This window comes from Punica granatum, chromosome 3 (assembly GCF_007655135.1).
Source record: "Punica granatum isolate Tunisia-2019 chromosome 3, ASM765513v2, whole genome shotgun sequence".
NCBI classification, from domain to species: Eukaryota; Viridiplantae; Streptophyta; class Magnoliopsida; order Myrtales; family Lythraceae; genus Punica; species Punica granatum.
Genome location: NC_045129.1, coordinates 6,611,524 through 6,621,866, shown reverse-complemented (window position 1 = coordinate 6,621,866; position 10,343 = coordinate 6,611,524). Strand labels below are relative to the sequence as shown.

General features: G+C 39.5%; 1 protein-coding gene across 1 annotated transcript; it reads right to left on the bottom strand.

Moving 5' to 3' along the window:
- Positions 1–5,757: 5,757 nt before the first annotated feature.
- Positions 5,758–8,189, bottom strand: LOC116198555 (salicylate carboxymethyltransferase-like). Its single transcript, XM_031528725.1, has 4 exons — positions 8,051–8,189; positions 7,078–7,467; positions 6,716–6,970; positions 5,758–6,428 (listed from the first exon to the last, which is right to left on the bottom strand). Exons 1-4 carry the CDS (start codon positions 8,123–8,125, stop codon positions 6,048–6,050), a joined length of 1,101 nt encoding a protein of 366 aa, XP_031384585.1. The 5' UTR covers positions 8,126–8,189; the 3' UTR covers positions 5,758–6,047.
- Positions 8,190–10,343: the final 2,154 nt, after the last annotated feature.

Genomic DNA, 10,343 nt, shown 5'->3' with positions numbered 1-10,343 from the left:
GAATGGCTTTCTGACATATTTGTTAGAAAATGAACCACAAAACTATGCTGAAGCAGTGAATTCCTCTAAAGGACCTCTCTAGAAGGAGGCAATCAAAAGTGAAATTGATTCGATTCTGTAGTATCACACTTGGGAATTAGTGGATCTCCCCACTGGTTGTAAACCCTTAGGATCCAAATGGATCTTTAAGAGGAAAAAGAAAGCATATGGATCCATTGATAAGTACAAGGCCAGGCTTGTAATTAAGGGATACAGAAAAAAGGAAGGCTTTGACTATTTTCATACTTATTCTCCTGTGATGAGAATAAATTCCATTAGGATGATACTTGCAATTGTGGCACGCGTAATTTGGAAATTCATCAAATGTGAAAATAGTTTTCCTAAATGGAGATTTAGATGAAGAAATCTATATGGAACTACCTATTCATGGCTCTAGGAAAAGAAAGGAAAGTTTGTAAATTGGTCAAATCATTGTATGGATTGAAACAAACGCCAAAGTAGTGGCACGAAAATTCGATAATGCAATGATTTCCAATGAATTTAAGATCAATGAGTGTGATAAATGTCTATACATTAAGGAGACAAAAAATGGTTGTCATTCTATGTCTCTACGTGGATGACATACTCATTGTTGGTAGTGATGACAGAATGATCAAATCAACGAAGAATATATTGAATTCGAGATTTGACATGAAAGATATTATTTTAGGAATTAAAATAATGAGAACATTAGATGGACTAATTTTGAGTCAATCACATTACATAGATAAAATTCTAGAAAAATTTAGCAAAAATGATTACGAAATTTCAAAGACTCCAATAGACAATAATCTTCATCGATCAAAGATTAGAGAATAGTATTACTCAGTTAGAATACTCGCGGGTTATTGGAAGTCTGATGTATTTGATGAGTTGTACTAGGCCGGATATTGCATACTCAGTTAGTAGACTCAGCAGGTATATACGAGTAATCCAAGTGGGGACCATTGGAAGGCAATTGTCAGGGTACTCAGATACTTTAGATACACTCGAGATTACGTGATGCACTATACTAGATATCCAGCTGTCCTAGAGGGTACAGTGATGCAAACTGGATATCTGATATAACGAATTCAAAATCCAATAGTAGATATGTGTTCACACTAGCAGGTGCAGTAGTGTCATGGAAGTCCTCGAAACAAATTGTTATCGCTACGTCCACAATGGAATCTGAGTTTATTGCTCTGGATAAATGTGAAGATGAAGCTGAATGGCTGCACCATTTTTTAGAGGATATTCCTAAATGGGAAAAAAAAACTTGTGCCACCAATTTGTATCTACTGTGATAGTCAAACGGCAATTGGAATGACACAAAATAATATGTATAATGATAAGTCTAGATATATACATCGTAGACATAATACCATTAGACAACTAATCTCAACTTGAATTATCTCTATTGACTACGTGCGGTCAAAGGATAATATAGTGAATCCGCTAACCAAAGAGTTAAGTAAAGAGCAGTTTGAGAAGTTGTCAAAGGGAATGGGTCTGACATCCATTAGAGGAAAGGTTTTATAGCGAACACCCAACCTAACTGACTGGAGATCCCAAGATCTTGGTTCAATAGGACAATCAAGTTATAGAACCGAATTAAACCACTGAGGTGGAGAAAATTCCTGGACCATTCCTTGATGAAACAGTGATAAACGAATAAGGTTAGCATTTTAAATTGCTTTAATGATATGTGAAATCACCTATGTGAGAGAGAAGTAGGGCCGCTTCAGAGGAAAATTTCTATGGACTTAATTCTTCATAAATTCTCGCAAAACCAGGATGGGGTTCCATGGCCAAAATGGACACAACAGTGAGAACCGAAAGGAAGTTAGTTGATTCCTATGTAAAGTGTGTGTCATCTTTACGCAAAATAGCAAGACAATTCAAGGACATCATGTCTACTGGACAGTTAGCAAAGTACATGCATTTCACAAGGGAGGGTTCAAGGGTGGTGACACCTACCTATCTTATGCAGGGTTCAACTATTGAACACTCTCAATGAGTTAAAATAAAAAATAATTTTTCATTTATGTGGGGGATTGTTGGAAAATTATGGCATTGATGAATGAGAAATTGTTTCTCATTAATGAAATGAATGTATTGAATGGTGGTTTGGGGAATTTGTATTGGACACCATCAATCCTTGAAATTGAAAGGACACCATCAATTGTTATGAGTTGAACGGCACCATCAATTGCAAGGAATTGAAATGACACTATCAATTCTACAATAGCATGTATTCATTGATCGATTGTCTATAAATTGTAAATTCCCCATATTTTTGAAGAAAAGACAATTGCATAGTTAAGTGAAAGTGTTCAACTTCGTTTTCTGATTCGCTGGGGTGCGGATAGCTCAACTGCTAGCTGCACTCGATGCCGTTTTATCCTGGAAAACAAACGCCCACGTGACCTCGAGCACGCCCTGAGGGGACGAATATGTTTCAAGGGGTTTGTGTGAAACACGGGACTCGGCCTTCTAGTGTCTTCCGATCTTCCGGTTTCGTCTTTGTATCAGTTTGAATTTCCAAATTCTTATACTAGTGAAATTCATTTAATTTTATAGCATTCTTTTTATCCATCTTGCTATTCGATTTTTTTGTTCAATTTTGTTACTTATTACGGATAATTAATTCCTACAAACCTGTTATTCGAGGACTAGATTAGGTACTTTGTCTTCCAGATACTATGAAGCCTCAACTTCATACACTTGGAAAATGTCCTCCATCGGGACCTGACACCCAGGAACATCCTCGTAAACTCCAATTATCACCCAAAGAGTAAATGATGCGACAAAAGACGTGGCAAATCGGTACCTTGAGAAAAACATGTTCTGACGACTTTGTCTCGAAGGAAACGGCCTCCGAAGTACAACTCATGGCCTTTGGCCTTGACTAGATGTGATTTAGGCCGAATTCCATCATTTAGGGTATCAAACGGCAATTTTATGTTATTTGGGCATTTTTGCAATTTTTAGGGTAAATTGTATTTCTTTCATGTAATTTCGTTTCCTATTTAAGCGATATAAACCTAGGGCTAAACAATTGTTTTTTAATCATTCAATAAAGTTTGGAGCTATCGTGCTCTTTTACCATTTTTCTGATTCGATTCGAGTTGGATGCCAATTTCCTAGGAATTCGAAGAATCAATTGGGGATTGAAGGTCGTAGTTCTGGTATTCTACGGAATTAACGGATCTGTGACAGGTTGTTTGCGTGTACGTTGTGTCAGTAAAGATCTAGGACTTTGTTTTCTCAATAGCAACAGCCTGAGCCGAATCGGAGTTCATGAACTCGAACGTTGTAACTCGATGGTTCCGCAAGCCAGAGCTCCTCCTGGGCAACACAAACTACGGGCCCTCAATTGATGTCTGGTCAATTGGGTGCATCTTCGCGGAAATGCCTTGGCAAACACCAATCTTTCGTGGTACCAACACCCAGAACCAGTTGCAGCGCATAATCAGCATACTCAGGACCCCAAGGGAAGCGAATTGATTTCCTCCATCCTCTGTTACAGATGTCGCAGGTTGTCACGGTCAAGAACATCGTCCACACGATCCCTTCTCCTGGGTGGCATGGTTGTTCAAGATCAAACCGCAAGCTCTGATACCAATTGACGCATCGGAACTAATTGCGATTTGTTGATTCGCACATGAATACCAGACAACAACCTTCTACAACCTATTGATTCTACGAATACCAGGAAATAGGCATCAAACTCGAATCAAACCCAAGATTGGGCGAAAGAGCACTGTAGCTCCAAGACTTTATTGATAATCCGAAAAAACAATCTTATCCCTAGGGCTTACATCGTTTAAATAGAGAAAACGAAAATATAACGAAAAAAATAAAATATTCTATAAAATAAACTATTTCTTAAAATAGCAAAAAACGTCCTAAATAATATAAAATTGCCTGTTTGAGACCCTAAACAATGGAATTCAGCCTAAATCTCGTGTTTTCATCGCCGACGGCGATGAGTTGTGCTCCGGATATTGTTTCCCTCGAAACAAGGTCATCAGAACCTATTTTTTTCAAGGTATCAATTTTTCGTGTCTTCTGCCGCATCAAAGATTCTTTTGGGTTCACTCGCCTCCCTGTTTTTGTCTTGAACTTGGGAAGAATTACAAGATTCTGAGTTAATGTCTCATTAAATTCATTCGTTCGTCTTCATCCTGTACAATGAATGATTTTATATTGTCATGGTTGGACTTGGAGGTCATAATCAATTAGCTTAATGGGTGCCGATTGGCAATTTTCTTGATGAAATCTCTTAATAATTTTCATATTGTTACTTTGAGGAGGACATTATGTGAATAGCAGAGTATTGAATTGAAACCTAAAATATGGTATTTAGATGAAACGATCACAACCATATATGATGCACCAATCACATCCCATGACAAAGCAGCCACAGATATGAAATCCAGGCATCAAAGCAGCAATACAAGCTTATTTTAACACGGCATTTACCACGAGGACCAACGACTTATAAAGCAACAACATATAGGAAGGCGTAATTAAATACGACCATGCACTAAATTTGTTATTTATACTATAAAATTTATAATACTTCCTCGCCACTAATAGTCATATCTTTGGTGGTTCGTCGTATACAACATATTCGTGTTTCTTATTAATAGTCATATCGGTTTCTATTTCGTCTGAAAATTTCATGTCTAACTTATACATACATATATCAAAACCAATTTAAATAGGTTTGTGTTTAGATGCCCTTTCTATATTGTGTGCGAATCCCAAGTATTACATCTAATTATATACCTCGGAGACCATCGCATTGAGAGCCATTGCCAAGAGCTCCCAAATGCAGCAACACTCTGTGCTCGATGGATCCTCGCTTCTTCTGTGCAAGATCGTTAAGACCATGCGCCCCCCTGACACCGGCTCCTGCGCCAATGCTTTAGGAACAATGAGAAATCGTCCTGAACTGCTGGTAATAAGCGTTGATCATGCTCTGAGGGCTACTGCTCGCCAATTATATGTTCCCCTTGTTACACTCTAGTCCGTTAGGAACCCGAAAATTAATCAAAACATGTACAGAAACTATTTGTCTTCGAGAAGGTAACATTGAAACAATCCTTTTTTGCTGTCTAGCACTAGATTGAGCGAGCCAAATCACCTGAGAGAGCCACTGGATGTAAACTCTGGCTAGGGAAGAGCCTGTCATAGAAAGATCCCGGGACCCTGGTGAAGAAACACTGGCCCTGCTTCCCATTCGACCTTGGCAGTGCCCTGAATATGGCATTGAAGTCGTTCCGGGGAAGGTCACTCAAGAAGACCTGGTACTCAGAGGCTCATTGTGCCCCATCTCTCGGCGGATATTCTCTTCTCTATCTTTCCTTGAACTTGGAAGATAACAAGATTCTGAGTTAAAGTCTCTCATTAAATTCATTGGTTCTTACAAACAAAGTGCTGGTTAAGTAATAAGCAACTCTAATCCGTAAGGAGAAGAGCACAAGTTCAAGTCCAGCAAAGGGAGAATAACCTTCAATGCTTGATCTCCCGGAATTGCGAGAGCAATTTCTCCTACAAATTTGGAAAAAAAAAATTCATTGGTTCTTCTTCGTCTTGTACATTGATGAAGTTGTATCGCCTTGTCGCACTTGGGGGTCATAATCAATTCGCTTGATGCATGCCGTTTGGCGATTTTCTTAATAAATTTCATATTGTAGCTTTGAGTACTTTATTTGAATAGCCGAGCAGTGAATTTGAACTGAAACCTTCATTACGGCATTAGATGAAACGAGCACAACTATATGATCAATCACACCAATCACATCCCATGACAAAGCAGCCACGGATATGAAATCCGGGCATCAAAGCGGCAATACAAGCTTGTTTTAACATGGCATTCGCCATGATAGCCAACAACTTAAAACGCAACCACATATAGGAAGGAACTAATTAAATACTTCTGCACCATGAGATTACTGCAGTTACCAAAAAGCAGCCACATATAGGGAACCGCATTCTTCTTCTCTCTTCTTGTTGTCTCATGCTGGATTTCTGGTGAGAGAGAGTGTGACATTGATGAACTCGGTTTTCTCCTTCGCCATCCGGTCCTCAATCAGCATCCTGTAGCGCCGGAACACGTCCTCTATGATTCCTTCCCTGAAGTGGCTGATCAGCATGGGCTCAGCAACAGCTCTCATGCACATTGCCACGCTGTATCCTTCGCCATGGAGATTCCCGTTCCTGCTCTGGTGACCATTGTACTCAGTCGTCTTCTTGTTGCCGCTCCAATTCACTTCCGAGACCTCCAGACGGTTGATGGAGAAAGACCCTTCTTTCAAAACCTCTGCCTTCACTTCCAAGGGGGAGGGCGTGTATTGCGGGATGTTGAAGCTGTCCATCTTCTCCTCTTCTATCAGTCCCTACGTATTTTTTTAACAAATATTCAAAAAGCAAAGTTTCTAAGCCAGAGGTAGTGGTTCTTCATATGTCATATCAGTTTCTATTCCGTCTGAAGATCTCTCCCGTCTAACTTATACTTGCTTGGGCTGCGTTAATAGTAGTCTTTGCATTTTATCTTTTACTGGTAGTATGGGGAAGAAGTGGACTCTAGAGGTACTACTAATTGAGCAAACAAATGAAAACCAATTAAAATTTTGTTCATAGATGCCGTTTATATGTGTGAATCCCAAGTATTATAATTAATTACCTCGGAAACCATCTCATTGAGGACCATTGCCAAGAGCTCCCAAATGCAGCAACATTCTGAGCTCGATGGATCCTCGCTTCTTCTGCCCAAGATCGTTAAGACCATGCGCCCACCTGACACCAGCTCCTGTGCACGATGCTTTAGGAACAACGAGAAGTCATCCTGAAACTGCTGGAAATAAGCATCGATCACGCTCCGAGGGCTACTGCTCGCCATGTATATGTTCCCTTTGTTACCCTCTAGTCCCTCAGGAACCTGAAATTTAATCAAAACATATATATATATTATTTATCTTCGAGAAGGTAACATCGAGACATAATCCTTTTTTGCTGTCTAGCTCTATATTGAGCGAGCCAAATCACCTGAGATAGCCACTGGAGACTGTACGAAGAGTGAACGAAATGTAAACTCTTGCTAGGGAAGAGCCTGTCATAGAAAGATCCTGGGACCCCGGTGAAGAAACACTGGCCCTGCTTCTCCGTGGACCTTGGCAGCGCCCTGAATATGGCATTGAAGTCGTTCCCGGGAAGGTCATTCAAGAAGACCTGGTACTCAGGAGGCTCGTTGTGCCCCATCTCCCGGCAGAAATTCTCCACAGCTCTGATCACCTCAGAGACTACGTAGAGCGTATTCGGGCCTGACGAGCAACCAAGGTCCGCTATCGCTAGGGTTGTTGGATGTGGTAAGATGCTTAAGTACAGGGCGGTTATGGCTTCCTCCATGATGGGTCTCGTCATCGATATCACCTTTCTCTGCACACAAAAGAACCATATAGCTTGAACCATATAGACCTCACCAAGAGAACATGTAAGAGTGAGCAGTAGGGGGATGATTTGACACTGGGGGACTGACTAAGTCCATGTCAATCGATCTACACAACAATCGGTACACTGTGATATGTCGCATATGCTTGTGTGTCACAAAGGACTTAAGAAACATGAAATCGACATCAAGCATGAGACATTCTTAACTTAAGTCTCCAGAGGGTCGAGTTGGAACCATTCCCCAACTCGACTTCCCTTCATGATTTCTGGACTATATCATCTATTCTCTCAAGTACCATTTTTTTAAACTACAAAACTCCTTAGTTCTAATTTGATTTATATTACTACATTAAACCCCCTTCCTCCTTTGTAAGTGCATGTGAAGCAGGGTTGGACAGATCTACAGCGAACTTTATCTCCACGAAGGGGATCAACATATCATGCATATATGGTATGCAATATATATATATATATATATGTACATGCATAATTAGTATAACGTATGTCGATATATGCATGCATACATGTACATATATGTGTGTGTACAAAATGTATATATATATATATATACCTGAACCAGAGAGTTGCTAGCATAGCTTGTTTCCCCAACTCCACCATTCATGTGAAGCACTTTCATTACTTCCATCTCTCCCTCTCTCTCTCTCTGATCTCTTTCTATAATTGATTGATATGTTATATATGAGTTTGTATATGGGCTCATTTCGGGTGCCAGCTCCCCGCTATTTATAGAGAGCCCTCTGGTGGGTCCAGCTTGGAAAAAAGAAATGACACTTACATGCATAGTTTTTAAAGTTTGGTTCAAACTAGGGAAGTTGACAGGAAACAGAAGTACCCGGTTGGCGCTTGGGAAGAGTTCGATGCCTGTAAAAAGAAAATAAAACAAAGAAAAAAATTGCTGACCCTTCAAAACATGTGTATCGATGGACAGCATTTTTTTATGCTTCATAATTGACTACTCAAATTATTTTGTTTTTCTCAGTTACAGCAGAAATCAGTGAGTTGAGTATGACAAAATTAGACAGTCTAATTAATAAGAAAATGCGAATAAATCAATGTGAGTTAGTTCAAGCGGTTCAGCGCTTGTTCCGCTTAAGCAATTTCTCGGGTACGAGTCCTTGTGAATGCAAAAAATTCACGCTGGGAAAGTTTTTCTCCTTAATGGGTCCACCCGACTTAACTGGGTTAGTCAAAACCCAATTAGATTTCCAAATACAAGAGTTCATACATGACCTAAGGTCATGCTTGGAAACAGAGTTGTGCTCAGTTTAATTCTACTATAAACTTTTTAAAATTTCAAAACGACCCAAATCTTTTAAAATTTTTCAATTTTGCCCCACCCTCTTCTTTCTCCTCTGCAAATCGGCCACCAAAACAGAAAAAACCCTAATTTTTATTCCAATCAACTCTGACAGAGAAGAAGATGAAGACGCCATCCTCGCCCACAATCACGATTGAAGGCTCAACCGGTGTCGATCTTCAGATTTGGGGCTCGGTTGAGGGTTTGAGATTCACAGAGAGAGACAGAGCAGAAGAGAGAGAAGTCGGGAAGGAAGAGAAAGAGAAGGTGGGGATTGCCCAATTGGATTTTTGAATATTATAGTTCAAAAAAATATGTTGATTGTGACAAGATTCAGACTTGAAACTTTTTTTAGTTATGAGATAGGGGCAAGTGTTAAGTGCACTGCACTTACTTTCTCGACTGCTCAATTATTTTCCCTCGTGTTTTGCACACATCCAGACAACGATGTTCTATCGTTCTGCCACCGTGGAGGATTGGCTGCATGCGTGCACCATGTTGTTTGCTGCAATGTGAACTCTCACCATTTTTGTCGGGAGGATCCTTTGAGTAATAGTCTAAGGAGACATATGCTAAAATGTGGGCCTGTTTGCGTTTTTAATTTGACTCCAGCGATCGATAATACTAGGTATTTGGTGGGACGCCACAAGACGGGATCATTACTTGTACAAGTTGTTGTCTAATATTCACATTCAAACTCCAGAGTTCAAATATTGCATAGCGGAGTGATAATAATCGCCGGCATGCACTGATGCTGGCATATGGGAGAGCATTTATATACCCAATTGAAGAAAATGTTATGGGTATCTTTTATCTCCTTTTTGGCAGGGAATGGGGTGCAGGGCATGGTCCCCATTACTTCATGGCCATTTCTCCAATCAAATTAACAGAGTTTTGGATAGCCTTTATAAATATAGATTTTCTTGCTGTGGCACTAACACATTTAAGGAGCAACTAGCCCTCACAATAGATGTGAGATTGAGAGTGCGAGAGCGGCGGTTGAGCTCCTTCGAGGGGAGTTGAGGAGCTCCGGGGCAGCGGAACTGATGTGAGATGATTGAAGCTCTTTGGAGAGAGCTGTAATTGTATCGAGTATGGAGAATATATAGTCGAATAATATATAGTCCGTGGAGAACGATGATCGAGTATATTGGTTCTATATTATAGTGGATCGTGTTAAAACAGTTTTCTGTGATTAGGAATAATGCGTGCGGACTGTGTTAAAACAGTTTTCTGGGTAGTGATATATGAGAATGATGGCTTAGGGTGCAAAATTGTGGTATGCTCATTAGAATTTGTTTATATTAATTATGGTTAATCAATTATCAACTCCAATATATAAAAACCGAATGAAAAAATGCGGCACGATTCACTTTTTTTGAAACATTCATCTCTTGGTTAAACGTCTTTTTGATTCCTTAAAGAATTTAATTTTTCATCTAAAATCGAGAATAAACATTAAAATGTCAACATTAAATATTTTATCTAAAATTTTTTCCCAATAAACTAAATAATATACGTGTAATCTATGTAACATGTGAGTCTT

Excerpts from the sequence above, each read along its gene's own strand:
- LOC116198555 (XM_031528725.1), bottom strand. The coding sequence starts at position 8,125 with ATGGAAGTAATGAAAGTGCTTCACATGAATGGTGGAGTTGGGGAAACA. Across the intron at positions 6,971-7,077 it reads GTCTCCAGTGGCTATCTCAG|GTTCCTGAGGGACTAGAGGG; the intron begins GTGATTTGGCTC and ends ATTAAATTTCAG. Across the intron at positions 6,429-6,715 it reads TCAATGAGATGGTTTCCGAG|GGACTGATAGAAGAGGAGAA; the intron begins GTAATTAATTAT and ends AAAAATACGTAG.